The 27,204-nt window shown below is 42.1% G+C and overlaps 1 protein-coding gene across 7 annotated transcripts in view; it reads right to left on the minus strand.

The window, feature by feature from the left end:
- The window catches only part of DRAM1 (DNA damage regulated autophagy modulator 1), a 64,001-nt gene extending 38,093 nt beyond the window's left edge, over positions 1-25,908 (minus strand). For 3 of the 7 annotated variants that reach the window (XR_015253393.1, XR_015253392.1, XM_025926827.2), the window contains exons 1-3: positions 25,081-25,894; positions 6,879-6,946; positions 2,805-2,947 (exon numbers count right to left, since the gene is read on the minus strand). Coding sequence is in view for 3 of the 7 variants with exons in the window: in XM_025926827.2 (XP_025782612.1) it covers positions 2,805-2,947; positions 6,879-6,946; positions 25,081-25,211 (342 nt within the window). In the remaining 4 variants the exon portion in view is untranslated. Of the gene's footprint in view, positions 1-2,804; positions 2,948-6,878; positions 6,947-13,158; positions 13,180-25,080 lie in introns of those variants that run through there. The other 4 variants (XR_015253394.1, XR_015253395.1, XM_086712522.1 and 1 more) reach the window with 3 other exon arrangements.
- Between the last annotated feature and the right edge of the window lie 1,296 nt (positions 25,909-27,204).

The following is a 27,204-nucleotide window of genomic DNA, read 5'->3' on the forward strand; positions in this document are numbered from 1 at the left end:
AAAGTAAAGCATTGAGAGAGATTGGTGAGGACACACCAAAAAGTTGCCATTCTGCCTACCAGCTCAGGACAGAGAGCTCTGGGAACTTCTGGCGAATACAATTTACTCCTACGCAAGCAAATCCCCCAGAGATAGCCAGTGCTCTCCTGCCTGCACACCTCCAATTCCTCTGGAAGGAACAGCTCAGGTTGGCATGCTGAAAATGAATTACAGGATATAAAACAAGGAAGTTGTAAAGATATATTTATGGGAACAATGAGAAGGCAAACACTCTGCTCTCAGGAAAGTTTAAGATTCTATTTCTGGTTTTTGTGAAGATGTAATCACTTCATAGAAACCCTAAAGAGAACCACAAGTTCAATTATCTGACATCTAAGTTTTCTTTCTAAAGTCTGCCTTTCTGGTTTAAAGCTTGATGCCTATGGTGCTTATACCATGAGTTATTTGGAGAATAAAGCGATAGGATATCATCTAGTGCCTACTATTCCCCACCGAATAATTCATATCCAACAATCTACTAACGATTATATCATTCCAAATCTTCCCTTCACCCCCCATTTTAATTTTGCTTCCCATCATGCTTTCTGGTGTTAGGGATGTGAATTGTGTACATGCTTGTGTACATGATTTACCCATTCTGGCAATGGAGTTAACTCTTTCCCACAGGCTCTAAGACAGACTGCTTCAATTCAAAGTGCACTTCTGCCTTTCGGTGCTCAGACAATCCCGGGCAAGTATTAACCCCTCTGGGCCTCCATTTCTCCACTGGAAAATGAGGAAAACTACTACCTGTATTCTGAGGTCATTACTAGCATGAAAGGAGTACTGGATGTTTTCATAAATTCTATCACATAGGAAATTTTCAATAAATGTCGTCATGAAAAGGGGCACCTGAGTGGCTGAGGTGGTTAAGCGTCTGACTCTTGGTTTCAGCTCAGGTCATGATCTCATGGTTTTGTGAGTTTGGGTCCCATGTGGGGCTATGCCCTGGGGGCATAGAACCTGCTTGGTATTCTCTCTCCCTCTCTCTGCCCTCCCTGCTCACGCTGTCTCTGTCTCTCTCAAAATAAATAAACTTAAAAAATTAAAAAAAAAAATTGTCGTGGAAAACCAAACACACACAAGCATAAAATATAAAGCAAGAGTCTCCACCATGTGACCAATGTCACCTGCAATCATGTATAGCAGCCCTTGTCTTATTTCGCCATAAAGGGACAAGAGGGGTAGCAAAGTAAATGGAGCCAGAAGCAAATGTATTCACACAATTCCTTCAACGAAGCCCTCTACACTTGCTCTGGGGAGGCTACAAACCTGCCTCTCACCTTTCTACCAACCTTTCAGTGTTAATACGGAAACAACAAATATGTCCAAAAATGGATTTATAATGTCCAAAAATGAAAACTCGTCAGCCCTGAAGCTTAGGAGACCATCCCTGCCCCACAGGGTGTCCTGGAGACACTATGCAATATAAGGAAGGGTGTTTGCCACCTCAACCTTCACAACACAGCACCAACTTTCCTGGAGCACTTTATTCTGTCCCCTGATCGACAGATGGCATCCCCCATGTGTAGTGCAAAGAAAGTGATTTATGAGGCCATGTGGTGCAGGTGAGACAGAGGACTCTCTGACAATGGTCTGACTTCATGCAGGAGGGGGCATTAGCAAATGGATGGGAAGCAGATGGTACAGGTGGAGGCCCGAGGTTATTACCCTCACAGACCCATAGCAGGTGCAACGGCCCTGTACTGCAGCTTCTGGGCACGGACGTGTACTTTAGCAGCTGGCTGGCAGCCAAGGTTGACACCTTTTTGTGAATATCAGCACCACACAAGATCAGCCCACTTCTGGTGGGAAAAAAGTTAAAGGAGTCCTCCTGGGCAGAAGCAAGTCTTCCTGGAGTAACTTCTTTTGTGCCGCCACAAAGAAACAACAGGGGCAGGGGGAACAGGACCACCTCGGTGTTAGCCTCTAACACCTTCAGCCAGGGGCTGCCATGTATGGCCTGCTGGTTACTCTGCAACATCTCATGGGACCCTTTACAATAACCCTAGGACACGATACTATTATAACTAGTACGAATTTGAAATACAACACATTTTTTAAAAATATTAAATACTGTCTCCTTGGACAAATAGCTCACATGCCTTCCTGAAAGAGACCTTGGGATGAACAGGTATCTACAAGTTAGAACAAAGCAAGTAGGGTTTTTTTCAAACACTCAACACAGTAGGAATCTATCAAGCAGACTCCACAGAAGTCACCATATAAGTTCATTTGCTCCATGTTTTGGCTCCATAATGAATGAGCTGAGTAACCCTGAGCATATGATTTCACCTTCATGTACCTATATCCTCACCTGCAAAGGGAAGAGATCAGGAGCTGCTCTGTGAACTGGTAAATACACACACACACACACACACACACACACACACACACACACACTCATATACACAAATACTTTCACACTCTTTATGAAACTATTACAGTGACTGAAGTCACTCTCCCCACCCATCAGATCATGTTAGTAACATGGGGCAATGCAGAGTCCGGAACATCGTGTGAAACACGCTCTCTCATAGGTGTGCAAACGTGAACCCCACCCTCTCCCAAGCACCAGGCAGGACTGACTTTCAAACGATAAAGATGTGTTTCTAAGAAGCAAACTATCCCCACTTTTACAAACTCATCAACTATTTGAGAACTCTCCTGGCACAAGCATGCCCCTTGTGTTCCTGCTTCTCTACTCCAGACACACACATATTCCATCATCCCCAAGAACAGAAAAAAAAAACTTCAGGACACACCTGGAAATTGGCTACAATGCCCATTCCGATACATCCCACCAATCCAAGAACTAGCGACACCAGGTTAAAAACAGGCGTGCTGAAATAGCTGGTTTGATTTTGCTTCTCTACTATTTTGTATCTTGTGTACATTGTGGCTGCACCTGAAAAAGAAGGGCACTTTGGTGAATTTTTATTATTTGACCTTTTAGAACAAAAAACACAGGGAAAGTTTTGCCTTGTGTTTTTAAAATCTGTATTTCAGTTTCCCAACTGCCATAGTCTCCCACTCACCCACCCTGTCCTTCCTCACCCCAACTCACTCTCCCCACTGTGTGTATCATCACACACAAACTTGCCTGTTATCTTTTTCACATAAATGCTACTGTGCACATATTCTGTGACTTACTCTTTTTCACTTGAGATAAGTCACCACGGAGATCTTACCATGTCAGTACAAGTAAGTCTACTTCCACATTTTTAGGGGACTCATCACGGTATATATTTATTTCATCATTCTCTTAACGTTCGACTTCTACATTGTCTCTCTGTTTCTCCTGTTACAAGGAATGCTCAGTGAACAGCCTGGTACACAAGTATTTGGCATGCTTTCAGTGTTTCTGAAAGATGAATTCCTAGAAACAATATTACCGGAACAAAAACCGTGCACAACTGAAATGCCAAGAAGTATCTTCAAATTGCCCCAAGACTGTATGGCAGCGTTTATACTCTCACAGCAGAGTTTGAAAGCAATTTTACAAGTCCTTTTAATGGCTTTTTAATTGCTACCAACCTGATGAATGAGAATCAGCAACCTGTTGGTTTAAACTGCATCCCTCTGATCATTAGTGAGATTGAGCAACTTTCAGTATGTCTACCAGTCATCTGCATTTCTTTTTCTGAAAATTGCATTTAAACTTCTTTTATTTTTCTCCTGGGGCGCCTGGGTGGCGCAGTCGGTTAAGCGTCCGACTTCAGCCAGGTCACGATCTTGCGGTCCGTGAGTTCGAGCCCCGCGTCGGGCTCTGGGCTGATGGCTCAGAGCCTGGAGCCTGTTTCCGATTCTGTGTCTCCCTCTCTCTCTGCCCCTCGCCCGTTCATGCTCTGTCTCTCTCTGTCCCAAAAATAAATAAACGTTGAAAAAAAAAAAATTTAAACTTCTTTTATTTTTCTCTTGAGTTTGTCTATTCATTTTTAAAAATTTTTTTTAATGTTTTATTTATTTTTGACTGAGAGAGAGAGAGACAGAGCATGAGCGGGAGAGGGGCAGAGAGAGAGGGAGACACAGAATCCGAAGCAGGCTCCAGGCTCTGAGCTGTCAGCATAGAGCCCGATGCGGGGCTCGAACTCTCAGACCACAAGATCAGGACCTGAGCCGAAGTCGGACACTCAACCGATTGAGCCACCCAGGCGCCCCTTCATTTTTAATTTGTAGTTGCTTTTTAAAAAAATGTTTACTGAGACAGAGAGAGAGAGAGAGAGAGAGAGAGAGAGAGAATCCCAAGCAAGCACCATGCTGTCAGTGCAGATCCCGACGTGGGGCTTGATCCCAGGAACTGTGAGGTCATGACCTGAACCAAAATCAAGAGTCGGACACTCAGCCAACTGAGCCACCCAGGCGCCCCTGCAGTTGCTTTTTAAACATTAGTAGTAGACATTAGTCTACTGTCTGCTATAAATATTACAGGTTTTCTTCTGGTCTGTCTTTAATTTTGTTTTCGGTTTTTGTTTGTTGGTTGGTTGGTTTGTTTGGTATCCTTCATCAGTTAGAAGTTTTAATTTTTTTTAGAAGTTTTAATTTCTTATCTACTAAATCTATCAATTCTTTCCTGTTTAGCTTCTGGGTTTTGTGTAAGCTTAAAGCATTTCCATCCTCAGGTTTTAAAGGATTTTCCTATAACTTAATTATCTTACAGTGTTGCTTTTCATGGCTAGTTCTTTCATTGCCACTGGTTCTTGTGAATGGTGTGAGGACGGTACAAAGGGTATGTTTTTCCAAAGACCTTACCAATTAATCAAATACCACTTATTGTTATGGAGAGTAATGTCACAATAACATATAATCTCTGGAGCACCTGAGTGGCTCAGTCAGTTGGGCTTGGGCAGGCGTCTGGCTCTTGGTTTTAGCTCAAGTCATGGTCTCCCAGCTTCATGGGTTCAAGCCCTTGTGGGGCTCTGGGCTGGCAGTGCTGAGCCTGCTTGGGATTCTCTCTCTCTCTCTCTCTCTCTGACCACCCCCCTCCCCACACTCGTGCAGTCTCTGTCTCTCTCAAAATAAATAAACTTTACTATACATGAGTTCCATAACAGCAGGGTCCTTGTCTTTCTGCTGCTGGGGCCCTAGCACTAAGCATAAGCACAGAGCCTACCACATAGTAGGCACTTATTAAATGAATGTTGAATACATGGACAGCTATCAAAATTTTAGATCCGTAATAACTTTTACTCAACAAATTTACCTTATAGAAGATCTTACATCAATATGCAAAGATGTATTAAAAAGAATATTCACTTGAGCATTGTAAATTGCAAAGTCAGAAATAGCCTAAATGCTTAACAAGAGGGGACGGATTATATAAGCTATAATATACCCATGAGAAGGGTATCATGCATGTGTTAAAAGAACAAAGTAGATTTCAACGTACTGACATGGTGTGATGGTCTTTTTTTTTTTTTTTCTGAAATTTAAAAAGCAGGCTAAAAGCTCATCATTTATCATAGACTATTGTAAGCGAAGATGTTCATGACAGATTCTGCCTTGTCTAGAAGCAAAAGGCCATATTTATTGCTTGCCAGTGATGAAATAATCTCTCCATCTTCTAAATCTGGACTCTACGCAAGGATGGCATAAAAGGACACTGAGATTGATTGACTCCTATTTCTACACTCCCCTCGCTCACCTCCAAAACCTCGGGATGAGAACACCACAAATGAATGACACGTGAAACTTTCTACCAAGTAAGATGAACAAATTCCAAAAATGCCAAGTCACTAGGGTTCCCCCGTGCCTCTGCCCTTTCCCACCCTGCACCAGTAGAGGAGGGTAGAAAGTATTGGTTACGTGATAGGCCCCTGACAAACACCTAATTGTTCCAGAAGGTAAGGGCTTATGAAAGGACTAGGAGAAAGAGCCCCCCATCTTACATCTATACACCCAGATTTCCCCATAGTAGACTAAGTTCTTTAGTCATTATATTGATTGGTTCATGAGAGGCTTGTATCCTATCAACTGTATCTATCTATCAAATGCATTGTATCCTATTCTCAGTTGCATTTGAGGAACTGAAAGGAACAATCAAACCTGAGTTGGAGACAAAGTGTTGTCTGTTTCACCTTTTTTCCTTTTCTCTTACGGGTCAGACAACACCTTTGTCAGGGGTTCCCAAGCTATAGTAAATATCCAAGTCCCCTAGAGTGCTTGACCACCATGCTGATTCTTCAGCCCACTCCCACAGGTTCTGACTGAGTAGATCTGCATTTTTCCCTGGGAACATGCATTCTAACTGGCATCCCAGATGATCTTCAGGTAAGTGGCTTTCAGTACCCACTCTGAGAAACATTAGCTTGTACACTAGGTGCTTTGGCTTTCACAAATGCGTGGGATACAAATCACAAATTTATAAACAAATTACATTTAAAATTCATTTCAAAATCCTGTGGCACATTACTAGATGAAGTGAAGAATAGTTCTATAAATGAGGCCATAAATAACTTTCCAGTCATTTTAAGTTTCTCAAAGTAGAACAAAATTCTAGTTGCAAAGCTTGTACTTTAAAAAAAAATTATACACACCAAGAGAGAACCCTAATGTAAACTATGGACTTTGGGGGATACTGATGTATCAATGTAGGTTCATCAATTGTAACCAACGTACAACTCTTTTCAGGGATGGTCATAGTGGGGGAGGCCACAGGGTGGGAGGCAAGGCATATTTGAGAAATCCCTACCTTTTGCTCAGTTTTGCTGTGAATCTAAAATTGTTCTAAAAAATTAAGTCTGCTAAAAAAATAACAAAAAATTATATACAAACTGTAAATGACACATTTTACTTCACTTGAGACTGTGAATTTTTCATAAGAATTATTGCATACTTACCAAGAAATGCAGAGAAGTTTATCATAAATCCAAAAATACCACTTTCTGGAGGTGTTGTTCCTGTATCACTGACAAAGAGAAATTTCTGAATTATTAAAAAGGAATTCTGTTCAGACCATGTATTGGCAGGTTTTATAGGGTGTTTCTTCTGGGTGTTCAGCCACTTTGAATTCCAAAGACTTGGTCTAATTTTGCTCTAAAGTATTCTCATTTTGACTCTGAAAAATCTAAAACTCATTTTTCTACCTTGAGAGATTACATTTAATTTTTTCCCATCATGGGGCGCCTGGGTGGCTCAGTCGGTTAAGCGTCCGACTTCGGCTCAGGTCATGATCTCGTGGTTTGTGAGTTCGAGCCCCACATCGGGCTCTGTGCTGACAGCTCCGAGCCTGGAGCCTGCTTCGGATTCTGTGTTTCTTCCTCTCTCTGCCTCTCCCCTGCTCATGCTCTGTCTCTCTCTGTCTCTCAATAATAAATAAAAACGGTAAAAAAAATTTTTTAAGTAATTTTTTCCGATCATAAAAAACTAGGAAATACTGGGGCACCTGCATGGCTCAGTTGGTTAAGCATCCAGCTTCAGCTCAGGTCATGATCTTGCAGTTCATGAGTTCGAGCCCTGCATTGAGCTATCTCTTATCAGCACAGAGCCAGCTTTGAATCCTCTCTCTGCCCCTATCCCCCTCTCTCTCAAAAATAAATAAATATATTTTTTTTAAAAAGCTAGAAAATATTTAAAGTCAATGGTAGTGATGTTTCTCAATAAACTTGATGTCTGTTCATTCTCAATAAGAATTGAATGTGACTATTTTGGGAAAAAGGAATCTAAAATCAAGTTTGAAAAATCTATCTGGATTGTAACTATACATAAACACATCATGTACATTTTTTTAACAATTTGATTTATCCACAAGAGTTTACACTGCTGAAAACAGAATGGTGGAAAGCTGAGCAATATCGATACCTATTAGAACCTTATGGAAACAATAGGCATCAAGAATATATTAATTGTGATAAAGTATTTCAATAAAAAATAGTTTTTATAAGACATTTTTCTGGTGCAATCAATTAATCAATTAAATAAGCTGGAAAAAAATAATGATCTGGAAAGTAGCATTTGAACGTGTTCTGTTTTCTATTCATTCATGCCAAAGTTTACATTTTTACATTGTCAAGCTGCTCCCATAAAGCAACAGTTTAAAACTGATGGCAAGAGTTCCCAGCATGAAACAATTCATACCAGTTGTAAGTGTTTCCGTGTTTTAAAACAGCTCTGAAATATAAGTACTGAAAAACTGATCATGTTGAAAGGCACACTTCAAATTATTTGAGAAATCCCACAAGAGGCCCACGTGTGCAGAAGGCAGCAGGAATCTAAGTTTTGTGCACACTTAATATTTGGAGAGTATAAAGAGGCTAATACTCCTTTGTTGTCCTTACAACAAATACTTCTATTCCTAATGATTTCAATCTCAGTGCCACTTGCACCTGTAGGAATCTGGAGGGTTTAGAATCTAATGTTGCCATTTAAATAACCATTTTTCTCCCCAAAGGAATGCTGAGGCAGAGGACACTGCACCATGTGTGGGACGTCCCTCTGAGCACGACAAAGTGGGTAAGAAAAGGGGACCGAACCTGTAATGGCAAGAAGGCAGAGACAGCTTATACCCTCCGGCAGCACTTTTGCCCAAAGATTAAATCTCATGTAGAAATCAAGCCTTCCGTCCTTGGCCTCAGGATCTAAAGAGGCAGCTTCCAGGTGAGTTATGCAAGAGTACTTGCGATCACAGACCTGAGAGAGTAAGCTGCCGCATGCCGGGAAGACTGCTTACTTGTGAAGAAAGGCAAGGAAATGGAGGAGTGAGGAAGATATTTATGAGGATAGGTAGCTGGTGGGAAGAAGGAGCCCTAACAGGAGATAAGTTGACCAGACTCTGGAACTATCTGTCCACTGACAGCAAACCAAGACATATGTCAAGGGCCCAGATGTGCAATCCACATAACAGCAGACATGTGATCTGAAAGGTCAGAATTTCAAGGTGGTATTTTATTCTTATTCATTTGTACATTTAAAACCATACAGGCAGAATCAAAAGTGTTTTGTAAATAGCTATTCCATATGTATTTGTTGAATGAATGAATGACTATCAGTACTGGCAATAATAATAATAATAATAATAACCCAAACCTAATAAATACCACTTACTGAGCATTTACTAGGGACCAAACATTGTTAGGTGGTTATTATATATCATTTCTTTTTATCCTCAAATCTTGAGGTGAGATTTTATGATTTTTTAAATGTTTATTTTTGAGAGAGACTGTGTAAGCAGGGGAGGGGCAGAGAGAGAGGGAGACAGAGGATCCAAGCAGGGTCCATGCTGTCAGCACAGAGCCCAATGTGGGGCTTGAACTCACAAACTGTGAGAGCATGATGTGAGTTGAAGTCAGATGCTTAACCAATTGAGCCACCCAGGTGATCCTTGAGGTAAGTCTTATTTCAACCCCATTTTACTAAGTAAGAAACTGGTATTAGGTTACAGAACTTGTTCAAGGTCACAGAGTTATTAAGGAGAGGAATCTATATTCCAATTATTAAACACAAAACAATAGACCCAAAATGGAGTTGCTCATGCTAAGCCCCAAGTCACCAAACTGAGATTTATTTACAGTTTCAGCTTTCCTGGAAATGGAATCTTAAACCAGTCATTCAGGAATCATCTGAACAGCAAGTTGCATAATCTGCCTTATAAGACCCCTGTCTTCCTGTGTAAGGAAAGTAACCTTGCAATAACCAATTGGCTTCTTGCCCAGTATAACTTCCTTGTTCCTGCTCCCTTCTGTCTATAAAAGTCTTTTATTTTGTACAACTCCTCAGAGTTCCGTTTGTTTGTTGTTGTTGTTGTTGTTGTTGTTGTTGTTTTAAATTAGGCTTCACACCTAGTATGGAGCCCAACTCGGGTCTTGAACTCATGACCCTGAGATCAAGACCTGTGCTGCAATCAACAGCTGGATAGCTCAACTATCTGAGCCACCAAGGCACCCTCTCAGATCTTCTTTCTGTCTGCTAGACTGGATGCTGCTTGATTCATGAATCCATGAATAAAGCTAATAAGATCTTTAAATTTTTGTTCAGTTAAATTTTGTTTTTAATACAATCCAGATATCTGACTCCTTGACTTCCCTGTCTCCTGTGTGCTCTAAAGCAGGCAAGGAATGAAGAAATTAGAAGGATTGGCAGTGGGGGTAGAGAATGAACACTGGTATGCTAGTAAATGTTTAACAACTTGCTCAGAGGGAGTCTGATTTGTAGCATAGGCCAATTTCCATGGTGTAAATACTGCCAACAAGTCAAAGTTCAAGCTACCAAAATGTAGGTTATTAAACATCGAACTGGGAAGAAATATACACGGTTGGCTCCCAGGAGCACATATCAGCTGGCTCCAGCACACCATGGGAATGAACCATGTTGGTAATGAAAAGAGATCATCATGCCCTTCTTGTACACCAGGAAAGTGTAAACTAGGCAAGAGCTCGTAATTCCTTAAATACCATAATTGAATTGTAAAACATTTTTGACAAATATTTACTACCATAATTAATCTGATTTTCTTTCAGGATTACTGAGTCCACAGCACCTACCATCAGTACGTGAGTATCAATGGGCCTACATTCCTAAACTTCGCACTACGACATAGGCAGTGACCATACTACAAAAACGGGAGTAAAATATTAATGCACCGCATTCATAATCATTGTTTGATTAAATGCAACCATCTTTAAAAATTTTTTTTATTTGGCTCCACAAACAACCATGAAATTTATCTGCTCATCAACAAAATATTTAAGGGACACAGACTATGTGTTAGATACAATTTGAGTAACAAATTCCCCAATCTATCAGGTAAGAATGGTCAGTTTGTGATTTATTTCCCTTAAGTGACAAAACGGTACCTAACTACATATGGTGAAATTTCACTCAAGATATTTCAAGAAAACTGTCTAAGCAGCAAACGAAAATGTGACACTTCTAGGAACTTTCTTTTTTTAAGATTATTTATTTTGAAAGACAGAGAGAGAGTGAGAGGGGCAGAGAGAGAGAGGGAGAAAGAGAGAATTCCAAGCGGGCTCCGCATCGTCAGCACGGAGCCCCACATGGGGCTTGAACTCTTGAACCATGAGATTGTGTGTGACCTGAGCCGAAATCAAAAGTCAGACATTTAATCCACTGAGCCACCCAGGCACCCTGACATTTCTAAGAACTTTTAAAAATAAAAGCCAAATTAAACTACTTGGGACTACCCCAAAATAAAAAGCTCTTGCACAGCAAAGGAAACCATCAATAAACAACAAGGCCCCCTACTGAATGAGGGAAGATATTTGCAAATGATATATCCCATAAGGGGTTAATATTCCAAAATATATAAAGAACTTATACAAGTCAACACAAAAAAATAATAATAATCTGATTAAAACTAGGGACCTAAATAGACATTTTTCCAAAAAAGACATACAAACGGAAAAGATGTTCAACATCACTCATCATCAGGGAAATTCAAATCAAAACACAATGAGAAATCACCCTACACCTGTAAGAAAGACTAGAATTAAAAAGAAATAACAAGTGTTAGTGAGGATGTAGAGAAAAGGGAACCCTCATGTACTGTTGGTGGGAATGTAAACTGGTGCAGCCATTGTGGAAAACAGTATGGAAGTTCCTCAAAAAATTAAAAATAGAATTACCATATAATTCAGCAATTTTACTACTGGGCATTTACCCAAAGAACATGAAAACACTAATTCAAAAAAATATATGCACCCCTATGTTTATCGCAGCATTATTTACAATAGCCAAGATATGGAAGCAGTCCAAGTGTCCAACAATACAAGAATGGATAAAGATGTGGTACACACACACACACACACACACACACACACACACACTCACAATGATGCAAAATGGAATGTTACTCAGCCATAAAAAAGAATGAGATTTTACCATTTGTAACAATATCGATGGACCTAGAAGCTTTAATACTAAGTAAAATAAATAAAAGAAAGACAAATACCATATTATTTCATCCATATATGTTATTTAGGAACAAAACAAACAAACAAAGAAAAAAGAGACAAACAAAAACACAAACTCTTAACTACAGAGAGAAAACTGGTGGTTGCCAAAGGGGAGGAGGGTGAGGGAACAGGCAAAATAGATAAAAAGTACACTTATTTGATGATCACTGAGGAATGCACAGAATTGTTGAATCATTCTATTGTACACCTGAAACTAATATAATACTGTATGTTAATTTTACTATAATTAAAAAAAAATAGTAGTGGTTGCCCATTATCATTAATAAAAATGAAAGGCTCTTTTACTTTAAATTTTCTTTTCTTTTTTTTTTTAATGCTTATTTATTTTTGAGAGAGAGAGAGAGAGAGACAGACTGTGAATGGGGGAGGAACATAGAGAGAGATGGAGACACAGAATCTGAAGCAGGCTCCAGGTTCTGAGCTGTCAGCACAGAGCCCAACGTGAGGATCAGTCCCACAAACTATGAGATCATGACCTGAGCCAAAGTCAGATGCTTAACCAACTGAGCCACCCAGGGGTCCCATCTTTCATTTTTAATTCTTACTCTTAATTAAATTTTCATGTTTTTAGGGACATTATCCAGTAAAATTTTAAAGGAATATACTTATTTGGTTTGTTCTTTTTAATTTTTTTTAATGTTTATTCAATTTTGAGAAAGACAGAGAGACAGAGTGCAAGCAGGGGAAGGGCAGAGAGAGAGGGAGACACAGAATCCGAAGAGGGCTCCAGGCTTGGAGCTGTCAGCACAGAGCCCAAAGTGGGGCTCGAACTCACAAACTCTAAGATCACGACCTGAGCTGAAGTTGGCCCGCTTAACAAACTGAGCCATCCATGCGCCGCTAGGCTCTTTCACTTTAAAACGTTCTTTTAAGTCTTTCAGTCTCTGAGCTAGTTTGTGACATCTTTAATAAATACTGCATCACATCTTCTGCCTGATATTGGAATCCAGATGAGTGTAACACCAAGGGGTACCAAGAGAAACTATGGGTAGACTCTTTTCATTTTTATTTTTTATTTTTTTAAGCTCAAACTAAATGATCTCATTGCACAAAGGCAGAGGTAGTGGTCAGCACAGCTATACTTGGGTACTGATTCAGGAAACTGGAGAATGAGTAAGAGGTGAAACCAACTGCCTCCCAACCCTACCTGATGGTCTCCCCACCCAATTCCCACCACATAGTCCTGTACCTCATGACTTAAGCAACAGAGTTCTGGCCCTGCCAGGTCCCAGCTCCTCCTCACATGCTTCCTTGTAAATGAGGCACTTCCTGGAAGCTGCAACCAGGACAGAAAGTAATTGTTCATTTGCATGAGGCTTAGAAGCTGTTGAGGCTGTTGTGTGTAGCTGGTTGTTTCTAGATTAGGATTGTGTCTAAGTAATCAGTTTACATCTACATTTCCTGTATTTACATTTCTACAAATTAAGTTCACCATGGAAAATTCCAAGTTGTTTTCTAATATCCTTCTCCAGACTAATTTATGATGCTATACCAGGGCGTAATCACTTGATGCTGAGAGGAGTGAAAACAATGCAAGAAGACCTACATGATAATATAAGCCGAGCTACACTCCAAAGTCTGGGGTCACGGTTTATCTGGGGAACTGACATGCTGATAATGCACAAAATTATCTGCCCAGAATGAGGTTTATTAGACTGCCCTAAAATTCTAGGCCCATTTTTGGTAAACTGATCAGGACTTAGAACCTGAAGACACTAAATGCACCAATAAAAAGGAGACCATACTTGTTTTATCTTCACAATATTTAAACATAACATTTGAAGGAAAGAAGTATGATAATAAAGTCATTATATTTTATTAGATATTTTTAATTGTTAGGACTTTTAGCAGCTGTGTTTGCTCATGATTATTCTAGAGTGGGAGGCACCATACAGCTATATTAACCATTTTTATTTTATTTATTTATTTTTAAAGATTTTATTTTAATTAATCCCTCTGCCCAACACAGGGCTCGAACTTACAACCCTGAGATCATGAGTCACGTGCTCTACGGATTAAGCCAGCCAGGTGCCCCTATATCAACCATTTTTAAACTCGAAAAGAATTTCCTACTCATAAAAGCAAACAACTTGCTCTCTTCTCACCCCACCCACATGCAAATTGTTCCCCTTTCTATTAATTGTTCATCCTCTTTGTTCACAACATTTTTTTTAATTGTTAAGTATCTCTCAGAGGTCAGGAATGGTGCCAGGTGATGGGGATACAAAGATGAAAAAACATAACTAACCTTCAAGAAGCTTATCAACTAACAAAAAATTCAAAGATACACTGATTTAACACAGAGTTACTGATTGCCTTCAACCCAACCGGCAATTTTGTAGGCATGGTGAATGTAGTGACAAATAAAGTAAGTTCGTGGAACTTACATTCTGTGGAGGGCAACAAAAATAGTCTAGGGTGGGGGTGCCTAGATGACTCAGTGGGTTGAACATCCCACTCTTGATTTTGGCTCAGTTCATGATCCCAAGATTGAGGGATCGAATCCTGTGTTGGCTTTATGCTGAGCATGGAGCCCGTTCAAGATTCTCTCCGTCTGCCCCCTCCCCCACTCCTCACACTCCCTCCCTCTCTCTCTCTCTCTCTCTTAAAACAAAGGCCGGGGCGGGGGCGGGGGGGGGGCACCTGGGTGGCTCAGTCGGTTAAGCCTCCAACTTCGGCTCAGGTCGTGATCTCACTGTTTGTGAGTTCGAGCCCCGCGTCGGGTTCTGTGCTGACAGCTCAGAGCATGGAGCCTACTTCAGATTCTGTGTCTCCCTCGCTCTCTGCCCCTCCCCTGCTCACGCCTCTGTCTCTCTCCCAAATATAAATAAACATTAAAAAAAATTTTTTTTAAATTGGGGCACCTGAGTGGCTCAGTTGGTTAAGCATCTGACTCTTGACCTCAGCTTAAGTCATGATCTCATGGTTTATGAGTTCAAGCCCCCAATTGGGCAGCACAGAACCTCTTGGGATTCTGTCTCCCTCTCTCTCTGCCCCTCCCCCACTTTCTCTCTCTCTCTCTCTCTCTCTCTCTCTCTCTCTCTCAATAAAAATAAACTTAAAAAAAATAGGTGAGATCTGTTTTAAAAAACTGTCCAGGGTGATGAATGCTATAAAGAAAAGGAAAGTTGGATAAGAAAACCGAGAGAGAGTGGGCTCTGCCTACTTGAGACAGAGTAATCTGAGAAGGCTACTTGAACAAAGGTCTGGATGAAATGGAATATTTGGGCCAGGAAATTTACAAGCAGATAAACAATAAAGTCAAAGGCCTTAAGGTGGCAATATGTCAGTAGCTGCAAGGAAGCGGGTGTGGCTGGAGGGGAGTGAGCAAGAACATGTGTGTATATGGGGGAGGGCATCACAGAGAGCCCCAGGGTCACGGTAAGGACTCTGACTGTTATTCTAAGTTGATGAGAAGCCATTGAGAGCTGAGCACAGGGAAGTGATATGAAGTTGATTGATGTTTTTAAAGGATGTTGTGAAAAGGCTGTAGAGAGGCAAGCATGGACCAAAGAGACCGTTAGAAAGCTATTTCAGTAGTTTGTCAAGAGATGACAAACTCTGGTCTGAGTGGCTCAGACCAGGATGGTAATGAAACCGGAGGTGATAAGACATCAGATTTGGGAAGTTTTCCGAGAGGAGTCTTTAGAAAACTACCCCTGCTTGTATTACAGCTACTAATATTACATAAGAAATTTTAAAATTAACATTTCCTCAGCACTCACACTCAGCCAGGCACATCTTATTTGGTCTTCACAACTTCATAAGGAAAGTACTTATTATCTCCAACTTAAAGATGAGGAAGCTGAGTCTTAGAAAAGTAATTCATTCAAGGTCACATGGATAGTACATGGGAAAACCAAGCCATGCATCTAGAGCTGTCTAATTTCTTTACATTTTCTTTAGGTTTATTTATTTATTTTTGAGAGAGAGGCAGAGAGAGAGAGCGGGAGAGGGGCAGAGAGAGAGGGAGACACAGAATCCCAAGCAGGCTCCACACTGTCAGCACGGAGCCCGATGTAGGGCTCAAACTCACAAACCGTGAGATGATGACCTGAGCCGAAACCAATAGTTGAACGCTTAACCAACTGAGCCACCCAGGCGCCCCTAGAGCTAATTTCAATGGACACAACTTAGGAACTCTACTCTGCTGTGCATCTTATGTTAGAGAGAGAGAGAGATCACATGCATGCCTGAGCACGAATGGGAGAGGGACAGAGAGAGAGGGAGAGAGAGAATCTTAAGCAGACTCTGTACTGTCAGTGCAGAGCCTGATGCAGGGTTCGATATCACAACTGTGAGATCATAACCTGAGCCGAAATCAAGAGTCAGATGATTCTTGATTGAGCCACCCAGGAGCCACCCAGGAGCCCCACTTCCATTTCTTTTTATGAAAACCTATCATTTCCATGTGAGTTTACGGTGCTGCATATCTACGGCCAGGTTTGCATCAGCTATTTCTTCTGGAGCCTTTAGTAAGTTATCCTTGGCATGCACTATGTCTACAATACATACACTTAATGGACTGAAATGTAATTACTGTCAGGTAAAGAGAAATGTTGAGTAGAGCACTTTCTATTTTTTAAGTTGAAATTGAGACCTTACAAGCTGTCAGCCTTGCAGAGGTTGGACTTCTGAGCAATACTTTACTGACTTTTTAGAAGTGAGAATAACAGAAGAAAAACATTCACAACTTTATTTTTCAATGGAAAAAAAAAGAATTTTATGTCATCAAATGACAGTGGAAAACTTAAACAGAGGAGAAATTACATGTTTATAGTTGATTCAGAAGCTGAACAACTGCATCCATCACCTCAATTAATTCTGGAGCTGTGAAAGTTTGGGATCTTCACTGTTCTTACTATGCTTAGGATTAACTAATTTGGGTAATGCTTTTTTTTGAAGAAAATGTGAAACTATAAATTATCATTTCAAGGATGATACTTTTCTAGCTAAAAGTTTTCAATGGCAAGCCTGCTTTTTTCATCCTCATGACACCATGGCCGAAAGATACTATGAAGTAATAATCACTCCACTGTAAAGACACAAGTATCATTAACATCATGTCAGAATATGTGCCTTTATACACACAGACCTCATTATCTGATTATTTATTATCCCAGCCCCCATTATTTTGGTTGAAATGGAAGCAAAAGTCACCATTGCCTGAAATTCAATGTAGTTAGCAAGCAAAAAAGCTATTTAGGCAAAAGGTCATCAAAAATTATGTGGGTAGAAATAAAAATTATGTGGATACACACATACCACAAGCATATAAATGTATGTACATTTATTTGCATACCTGTTGACATAGGCCGAGACTGTTATGTGAGTACCACTCCACTGTGTGTCTTCCTGGCATATGAGCCACATCTGCTATGAATCATTGCATTTCTAGCTATGGTCTCTTTAAAGTGGGAGGAGATCTTAAAGATACTTTTGAAGCAATTTGAGTGCAGAATCCTAAGGTTTTTTTTAATCGTTTTTTGTAAATCTTTACATTCGTCATAAACACTACTAAGCAGACTGTAATTTTTTGACAACTTATGTCTTTTGAATCTTCCCAAAGCATTCAACTGAGTTTTCTTAAAAATTAGAATTCTTTTGGGGCGCCTGGGTGGCTCAGTCGGTTAAGTGTCCGACTTTGGCTCAGGTCATGATCTCGCGGTTCGTGGGTTCGAGCCCCGTGTTGGGCTCTGTGCTGACAGCTCAGAGCCTGGAGCCTGCTTCAGATTCTGTGCCTCCTGCTCTCTCTGCCCCTCCCATGCTCATGCTCTGCTCTCTCTGTCTCTCAATAATAAATAAACGTTAAAAAAATTTTTTTTTAATTAGATTTTTTTTTTTTGCATTTATAGACCAACAGTTTATATGGGTTGAGTTAAATCACACAATTACAATAATATATATATATTTATTTATTTTATAAATAATATATAAAATATATATACTTATTTATATGTGTGTGAATACATATATATACATACATATATATATACATACATATATATACATATATATACATATACACATATATATACACATACACACACACACATATATATCTGGCAAAACACATTTGGGAACAAACACAGCAGGTATTAAATAAGTATACAAAAAAACAGGTGAGAGAAGACAGCAAGACACCCAGAGAGTGGTCAGCACTGGGAAAGACTTTCAGGGACCAGTGGCTTCGGGTCAGTGTATTTTTCAGAGAATGAGGTGATCAGTTAACCCAGCAAGTTGATAGAGGTTGGTTAAGAAAACTTCTACTACAGGGGCACCTGGCTGGCTCAGTGGATAGAGTATGCAACTCTTGATCTCGGGGTTGTGAGTTTGAGACCCATGTTGTGTGTAGAGATTACCTACATAAATAAAATTTTTTTAAAAAATTAAATTTAATCAAAAAAAAAAAAAGAAAACTTCTGCTATAATCACAAATAAGCCTACTACTTATAAAATTAGCCCTCAACCAAATGTCCCTTCCTACTTAACACTAGCATCTATCCAGACTACTGTGGACTGGTCCCTTGATAATACTAATAATATTAAGTGCTTACAGAGAACTTTTGTTCTTGGACCAGGGTGTTAATGAGTTCTAAGTGAGTTCACATGTTAACTTATGAGGGGGGTGCTATTATTAACCCAGAGAAAAGCAGAGGGAATTCAATTAACCAATCCAAGGTCCTATAGTTGGGACGCATGGTGGAGTTGTATTCTAACCGAAGTTGCCTGCTCCAAAGTTGTTCCCTTACCCACCACGCTATGCTCCTTTCTCTGTATGATTATCAAAGATAGTAAATATTCAACAGTGTAAGTCAAACTACACTTGCAAATCCTGTAAAACATGCAGAATTTCATGAAGTTGACAGAAATCGTGTTGGAGAACAGCTAGAACAGCAGCCCAAGTTAATGAACAGTGAGCACTGGCAGAATCAGTTAACAATTGAAGGGAAGCTGACAAGATTAACAGGCACAACTAAAGCAGGCCCATCTGGGGTAAATTATCTTGGCGGTCAACCAATATTTACTAAGCACCTACTACGTGTCCGACACTGTCATACATGGTAGGGAAGCAACAATGAACAAACTCTAAATCTCTACCCTCATGAAACATATTTTGTGTGAAAAACACAATAATCAAGATCAATTTCCTTACATGCAGATTAAGAATGGTCATTGGAAAAAAAAATGGTCATTGGGGAAACTGAAGTCATAAAACATTTCTGCAAAAATGAACCTCTTCATATCTCCCTTCAAAAGACAAAAGTGAAATCAAGGACTTTATAACACACAATCATAAGACTATTCTTGGAAAAAGTATATATCATTCACTTAAAAAATCCACACCCGAATCATTTTAAGATTTTTGTTTATCTATAAGAATTTTGTACTTTCATTGTTTTGTTATCACAAAATGTGTTCATTATAATGAATTTTGTTCATTATTAGAACTAGCACTTAACTGATTATGACCTAAATTTTGTGATTGTTAACCAAGTGAAAGGTAAAATAATTTCCCTAATTTTTAGATTCATTTTTGGAGTTAAATACCCAACCTCTTTTCCTTTGTTTACTATGCCATTTTGGTCTCCCTTTTAAGGTGACTTAATTCCAGGTGACCCGGTTTTCTGCCACCAACCCCTGAGTAGGTTTGTGGTCGTGACGAGGAACAATGGGAGTGGCCAAAGGCCACAATCTACTCAGCAAACAGTACTTGCACAAAAAGTGAGATTAGGTTAATAAAAAGCAACCAGGATGCAGAACTGGCAAAACTTTGAAAATAAAGAGCTAGAAAATACTCTGGAAGCATGAAACACAGGCCAAAGAAGATGTACAAGAGAGTGGCTTGGGGCGGCACCTGGGTGACTCAGTGGTTAAGCATCTGACTCTTGATATCAGCCCAGGTCATGATCTCTCAGTCATGAAATTGAGCCGGGCTTCACACTGAGCATGGAGCCTGGTTGGGATTCCCTTTGCTTCTTTTTCTGCTCCTCCCCTGCTTGTCTTCTCTCTCTCTCTCTCCCTCAAAATAAATAAATAAACACTTAAAATAAAAAAATAGGGGTGCCTGGGTGGCGCAGTCGGTTAAGCGTCCGACTTCAGCCAGGTCACGATCTCACGGTCCGTGAGTTCGAGCCCCGCGTCAGGCTCTGGGCTGATGGCTCGGAGCCTGGAGCCTGTTTCCGATTCTGTGTCTCCCTCTCTCTCTGCCCCTCCCCCGTTCATGCTCTGTCTCTCTCTGTCCCAAAAATAAATAAAAACGTTGAAAAAAAAAATTTAAAAAAAAATAAATAAAAGAAAGTGGCTTATTGGCTGGAAGGAATTAATATGTAAAGTTGATTCATGATAGCCTGCGAGATTTGGTTACAAAGGGAATGTAAGAAACTATAACAAATTAAGCATGATTGTGCTCAAGAATGTGGGTGTGGCCTTGTAAAAATTTAAACTAATCCTTTGAGGTTGACTTTAACTTGTCCTCGGTTTTGATATCTTTGCATTAATAGTTTCATAATACAGAAGCATTGCACTATGCTATTCCAGCTTGTTAAATTTAGTGGTTGTTTGAATCACATCTCTCTAATTCGATTTTCGGTAGGAAACCAAGCCATGTGGCTAAAAAATAAATACATAAGATAAGGCATGCCAGGTATGGGAATGTTACGTTTGGGAGAAACTGGGTAAAAGACACGAGATCTTTCTGTATTATTGTTTTATTACTACATGGAAATCTCCATTTATCTCTAAATAAGAGGATTAATTTAAAAAGGGTGGCACAAGGTTTTATTCCCACTCTCTTTTCCAACTGCTAAACTCTAAGTGACCAGGACCTCCTCCCTCGATCATACACAAACCACTTTTATTAGCTTCTTTATGCAAGCAAATACAAACATACACTATTACTCCCTCCACCCTCTAACTTCTCTCACCCCCACCCCACTAATAGTGGCATATTTTGCTCTGCATCTTGCTTTTTTCCATGTAACAATGTATTGGAGATTTTTGCATACCAATGTATTAATTTAAAAAGAGTATTCTAGGGACGCCTGGGTAGCTCAGGCGGTTAAGCATCTGATTTCGGCTCAGGTCATGATCTCACGGTTCGTGAGTTCAAGCCCCATGGGGGACACTGTGCTGACAGCCCTGAGCCTGGAGCCGGCTTCAGATTCTTTGTCTTCTCTCTCTTCCCCTTCCCTGCTCACGCTCTGTCTCTCTCTCTATCAAAAAAAAAAAAAAAAAGATGAGGTGCCTGGGTGGCTCAGTCAGTTAGGTTAAGTGTCCGACTTTGGCTCAGGTCATGATCTCACGGTTCATGAGTTTGAGCCCCACATCAGGCTCTGTGCTGACAGCTCTGAGCCTGGAGCCTGCTTCAGATTCTGCGTCTCCCTCTCTCTCTCTGCTCCTCCCCCATTCACGCTCTGTCTCTCTCTCTCTCTCAAAAATAAATAAAATATAAAAACAAATTTTAAAAAATTAAGAAAAAAAAGAGTATTCTATATAGAGAGGGCTTTCCTTTGAGGTATTCTTTGGATAAACCATATTTATTTAGCCAGTCCTCCCTGATGGAAATCTGCATTGCTTCATCCTTTTGTTATTAAAAGTAATGCTATAAGTACCCTTGCAGATATATTTTTGTCATCTTGATAGATGCCAAGTGCCTCCATAGAGACTGAATCTATTTACATTCCCACCAGCACATATGAAAGCCTGTTTCCCCTAAGTCTCACCAATATCAATACCAATGTTATCAAACATTTAGTTTTCTGCTGATCCAATCATGAAAAATGACATCAGTGAGTTTTAATTTGAATTTTTATCCCATTCATGAGGCTGAGCATCTTTCTATACGTCTAAGAATTATTTGCTCATTTGACCAATATGCTGAAGAATAACAATGTTACAAGAAGATTTGCGATGAGAAAGCTGAGTTTGAATGTCATATTGAAAAGGGGTCCTCCCAGGATCATGGTTCTTATTTAAAATGCAATGGCTCTTAAAGTGTTCAACGTGGTTAAGAAATTCCAGAACATCAGATTGGTTGAACAATGTCATCATGTAAAAGGGGATCATCCTGAATACATCCGTATCGCTAATCAATGACCAATGACCTTATCATCCCTAAAGGGATATTGCCCTAGGGGAAAAAAATAACAATATCAATAGTGAATGCCCAAGAAATATGAATTCAACAAATATCAAAAGCCTTCATGGATCTTACATTCCAGTGAGGGAAGACTGATAATCAAAGTTAAGGGGCATCTGGGTGGCTTAGTTAAGAGACCGACTCTTGATTTCAGTTCAGATCATGATCTCACCATTCATGAGTTTGAGCCCTGTAGCAGGTCAGCAGGGAGCTTGCTTGGGATTCTTTCTCTCCCTCTCTCTCTGCCCCTCCCTTGCTCATGCACGCACTTGCTCTCTCTCAAAATAAATAAATAAACATTAAAAAAATCAGTTAATCATATAGTTTGTTGCAAGATGATAGATGATGCTATGGTGAATAATTAGACTAGATATGGGGGATCAGCAACACTAGCGTGCAATTTTATTTTATTATTTTTTTAAATGTTTATTTCTTTTTGAGAGAGAGAGCACAAGTGGGGAAGGGGCAGAGAGAGAGGGAGACAGAATTCGAAGCAGACTCCAGGCTCTGAGCTGTCAGCACAGAGCCCGACGCGTGGCTCGAACTCACAAACTGAGAGACCATGACCTGAGCCAAAGTCAGATGCTTAACCGACTGAGTCACCCAGGCCCCCCACGTGCAATTTTAAATAGGGCAATAGGCCTTACCAATATTTGAACAGAGGAGGAGGTAAAGGAGAAAGCCTGACAGTACCTGGAGGAAGGTACTCCATCTGGCAGAGGAACAGTCAAGGCAAAGGTCATGAGGAGGTGGTGTGCCTGACGTGATCAAGAGACAGGAAGGTGGGCCAGTGTGCTTGGAGGGAGGTGGAGGGAATGAGGGTAAGGCAAAACAGGAGACACAGACAGTAGAGATAAGTTATAGGAGATAAGATTGAACATTGCTGGGGCTAAATGGATAAATCTGGTGTTATTCCCATCACTTCTTGCTCTTAATCTAAATCTTGCCTTTGCCTCAATGACTTAGTTTTCTAGGAGGGACAGAGATGATCTAGTGCTCTAGCTGCTCAAGTAGGCAGGAGAGCAGACAACCTAAACTGCCCCCCACCCCCTGCCCCAGCACATGTGGACAAGTGCTTTATAGGCTGTTGGCTCCGGCAACAAGGTGACCATCTTCAGCCTTTTTCTCCTGTAAACCTGCTTTTCCTGAAGGCTTCCTTTCCTTGTTGAATTAAACACCTGCTCTTTGGACTGTCTGTGATTTGAGCATCTCACAAGTGGTTCGCCTTGTCAGCTCATTTCCCCATTTCTTTTTTTTTTTTAAATTTTTTTTTAATGTTTATTTATTTTGAGACAGAGAGAGACAGAACATGAAGGGGGGAGGGGCAGAGAGAGAGGGAGACACAGGACCGGAAGCAGGCTCCAGGCTCTGAGCCATCAGCCCAGAGCCCGACGCGGGGCTCGAACTCACGGACCGAGAGATCGTGACCTGGCTGAAGTCGGACGCTTAACCGACTGAGCCACCCAGGCGCCCCATCATTTCCCCATTTCTGAACGTCTTCCATTTCAAGTTCACCTTGGGGTGCTATGAATCACAACTACATCGGACATCTCCACAAAGACTCAAGCTCTGCCTCTCACCCCTTCACCAATAAGTACCAAATATTATCTGTTCCTGACCTTTATATCCAGGACAAACACAGCTACTATTTTCTCAATAAAAAGCATTGTAGGGAGAGAAACTCTTCCCTTTTACAGGAGTCCAAGAGGATCTATCCCACTTCAGAATCAAGAGAAACCAGACAATGCCATGTGGGAATGAGATGAGCCATGAGAAACCCAGTCCAGGTTTCCGCAGGGTGCAAGGCCTGATGGGAAAGTCTCCTTGATGCATGGAACACTTCTTAAGTGGGCAAAACCACTGTTAACTGCAGATTTGCTTTTCTGCACTATTCTCCACATTGCTTTCTTCTTTGCTTCAAACTCTAGTCTCCTCTTGCCTCACCTTCTTTGTTTCCCCTTCCTGGCCCACAAACATAACAGAATGTTGCTCACCACGCAGCATGGCTGCAGGAGGGAGAAGCCCTACAATCTCTATAACCATCAAGTGGTAACAAACCTTGGTTGTCACCAACTTTACTATTCCCTCACCAACCAATGCAGGTTACACCACTTGGATAAAGATGGATCCTTCTAATGTTTAAGGAATGCCCATTGCCATGGTCTAGGCACAGAGCTGGGAGGCATTTGAAAAGGATCAAGATCTCCTGGGCACCAACGAAGTGACCCTCAAGAAAGGTAGAGGCCAAAACTCACCAAAAAAACCCCAAAAACCAAAAAACAAACAACAAAAATGGTACAATGGCAACACAAAAGATGTCATAAGCTGCTGATAATTTGAGGGCTCTGACTTTGGGGGTGCAGTATCCAAAGGGATCTTAGGCAGCTCCATCGAGAAATGCTTAAGCCTGACTCCCAAATCCTTGGAAGTGGCAAAGTGTTGCTTTGGGCATGGGACGGACTTGGGCGTGAATTCCACTTCCATTATTTCTAACTGTGACATCAGTGTCATATTGATGATATTTCAACATCTGCTTAAACTTGGTTTCCTTGTATGAAAAACAGTCGGACATCCATCACGAGGATGCTGGGAAGGAAGTATGTGAGCTGTTTTAGCACACACCTGGATCTGCCTCTTGCACACTCAATAAATGGCATCCATCAGGACCCATTCTTCCTTCAATACCGCCCAAGAAGCATCTTCCAGGGATTCTGTCCCACAGTCCGTCGGAAGTTCTACCGTCTGTCCTGGGCCCCTCCCGACGCCACTGGGTTCAGTGTTCAGGGTAAAGTCAGAACCGCCGGGCTCTGCACCCGCGGGCTCCCTACAGGTCCCGGCCGCCAGGAGCGCGCTCCCCCGCGTCGTCGGACCTGGGGCTGTCCGCGGGACGGCTGGGTCGGGACCCTTTCCGCCGCAGCGACAACGCCGCCCTCTCTGCCCGGCCCCGGGCCCCCGCCGCCCAGCCCTCACCTGATGTAGGGTAGGAAGGGGTTGACGTGCCCCGAGAGCACCGCGACCACGTAGGAGATGATGAAGGCGGCGGACGACCAGGTCACCAGAAGAAAGGGCACGAAGGCCATTCCCCTCAGGAAGCACAGCATCGCGCCGCCTCCGGGAGGGCGCTGCGCCCAGAGGGGCGCGGCGCGGGACGCGGGGCGCGGGAGTCGCGCACGTGCTGGCCCGCAGGCGGCGGCCGGACGGGAGGCTCCGCGACGGCGGGGCAGGCCCGGCCTCGGACGGAGGAAGGCGCGGAGAGCCCAGCGAGGCGGCGGGCGGCGAGGCGGCCGGCCGGGGGTGGGTGGGGCGCGGGCGGCCCGGGCTTGTTGCGAAACTGGTGAAGTCACAAAACGGCGGCCCCCGCGGGCTTGGAGGCGCGCGGCGACCTCCTCGCGGCGCCGGACTCCTTTCGCTTTTGGTTCGGACTCGGCGGGGGTCGGCGCGGGAGGGCGGGGATGCCCGGGGCCGTCCCAGCCGGCCCGGCCTCCGCAGCTCTTGAGCAACTCGGGAGAAATGATCAGGTCCTCCCGGGCCCTCCTTCTTCCCTCGGGGTTTCCGGGATGCTGGGCCTCGAACCCCAGGGGCTTCCCCTCCTTAGTACGGCCACCTGCCCGTCGCGGAGGGGAGAGCGTGGCCCCCGCGAGGCGACACCCACCCCATCCCGCGGCTGCTGCTGCTGCTGCCTGCAGGGGTCGGGTCAGAAGTACGGTGACGTTCGCCAACTCACGGGGCACGGACGTGACACCCACCTGGATGCTGCCCACAAGGAAACCTAGAGCGTGGAGGGGCCCGTGGGAGTCCAGGTCGGACTGACTTCAAGCGGGGCCCGAAGCGGCTCCTTGTGCGTCACAGTTCTGCTTTCCCCTAGAGCAGACCTGGAGTATTTCCTAGAAGTTAGATTTCCCTTTCCCCGCTGACGGATCAGGGTTAGCCCACGCTGGGAGCCATGACCTAAGATGAGTAATGGGGACCTCATACATTTCAAACACTGCGAAAAGAATTTGTGTCCTGTAGGCACTTGTGAGCCCTGGTGATTTTGAGGGATAGTTTATAGATTCTGAGCCCGGGGTCTGTGTCGGAGGTCATGGGGTCTCATGGGGACCAAACATGGGTTCATTTCAGTCATATAAACGTTTCTTGGGTGCAAACCCTGCTAGGGGACAGGATGCAAAGATTAAATAGTACCATGGGGCCTAAGAGACTGACATCAAAATTAAATAAAATTACATGGAATATTACATAGAATATTTTTTAAAAAGGAAAAGAAGCACGTGCAGAACTGGCAGGCCAGCGCTCAGAAAGGTATTAGGGAAGTCTTCCTGACAGATGATATTAGAGTTTTCGAAAGTAAAAGATTGCTAACCAGACAAAGAGGGGAGAGTAGCATTCCAGGCCAAGGAAGCAGTAAGAGAAAATGCGTAGAGTGGTGTTGCTTATATTTCTGGAACTAGAAAAAGCACTCACATAAGTGTAAAGCGGAGAATGGAGAGGTGGGCAAAGAGGCCATCTCACAGGAGCCCTGGTAATTTTTTTTTTAATTTTTTTTTAACGTTTATTTATTTTTGGGACAGAGAGAGACAGAGCATGAACGGGGGAGGGGCAGAGAGAGAGGGAGACACAGAATCGGAAACAGGCTCCAGGCTCTGAGCCATCAGCCCAGAGCCCGACGCGGGGCTCGAACTCACGGACCGCGAGATCGTGACCTGAGCTGAAGACGGACGCTTAACCGACTGAGCCACCCAGGCGCCCCCCCCCCCCTTTTTTTTTTCTTCTTGGTAATTATTTTTATTTCACTTTTTGTTTTCATTTTTGCTTTGTGGTAGTGAGAAAATTACAGGAATATGCACAGCCCTGTATCTCAGATAATTGTGGCTGTGGGAGGAGTGACCACCATGTTGACTAAAACAGAGGCTTTAAATTAAGGCTTTTAAAAATCAGAAGAGCTGTCATCCATGGTAACCCCCCTTACATCCGCACCTTGGTTTCTGCTTTCTGTAAAACCACTCTTCCCTGGTCTTCCTTCCCTTTCCCTATGATCTCCTTTTCCCCCTACTCTACTACTGATTCATCTGATTTTTTTAATGTATATTTATTTTT

The sequence above is a fragment of the Puma concolor genome, chromosome B4, assembly GCF_028749965.1.
Source record: "Puma concolor isolate L17-30 chromosome B4, mPumCon1.1.hap2, whole genome shotgun sequence".
In the NCBI taxonomy this organism is placed as follows: Eukaryota; Metazoa; Chordata; class Mammalia; order Carnivora; family Felidae; genus Puma; species Puma concolor.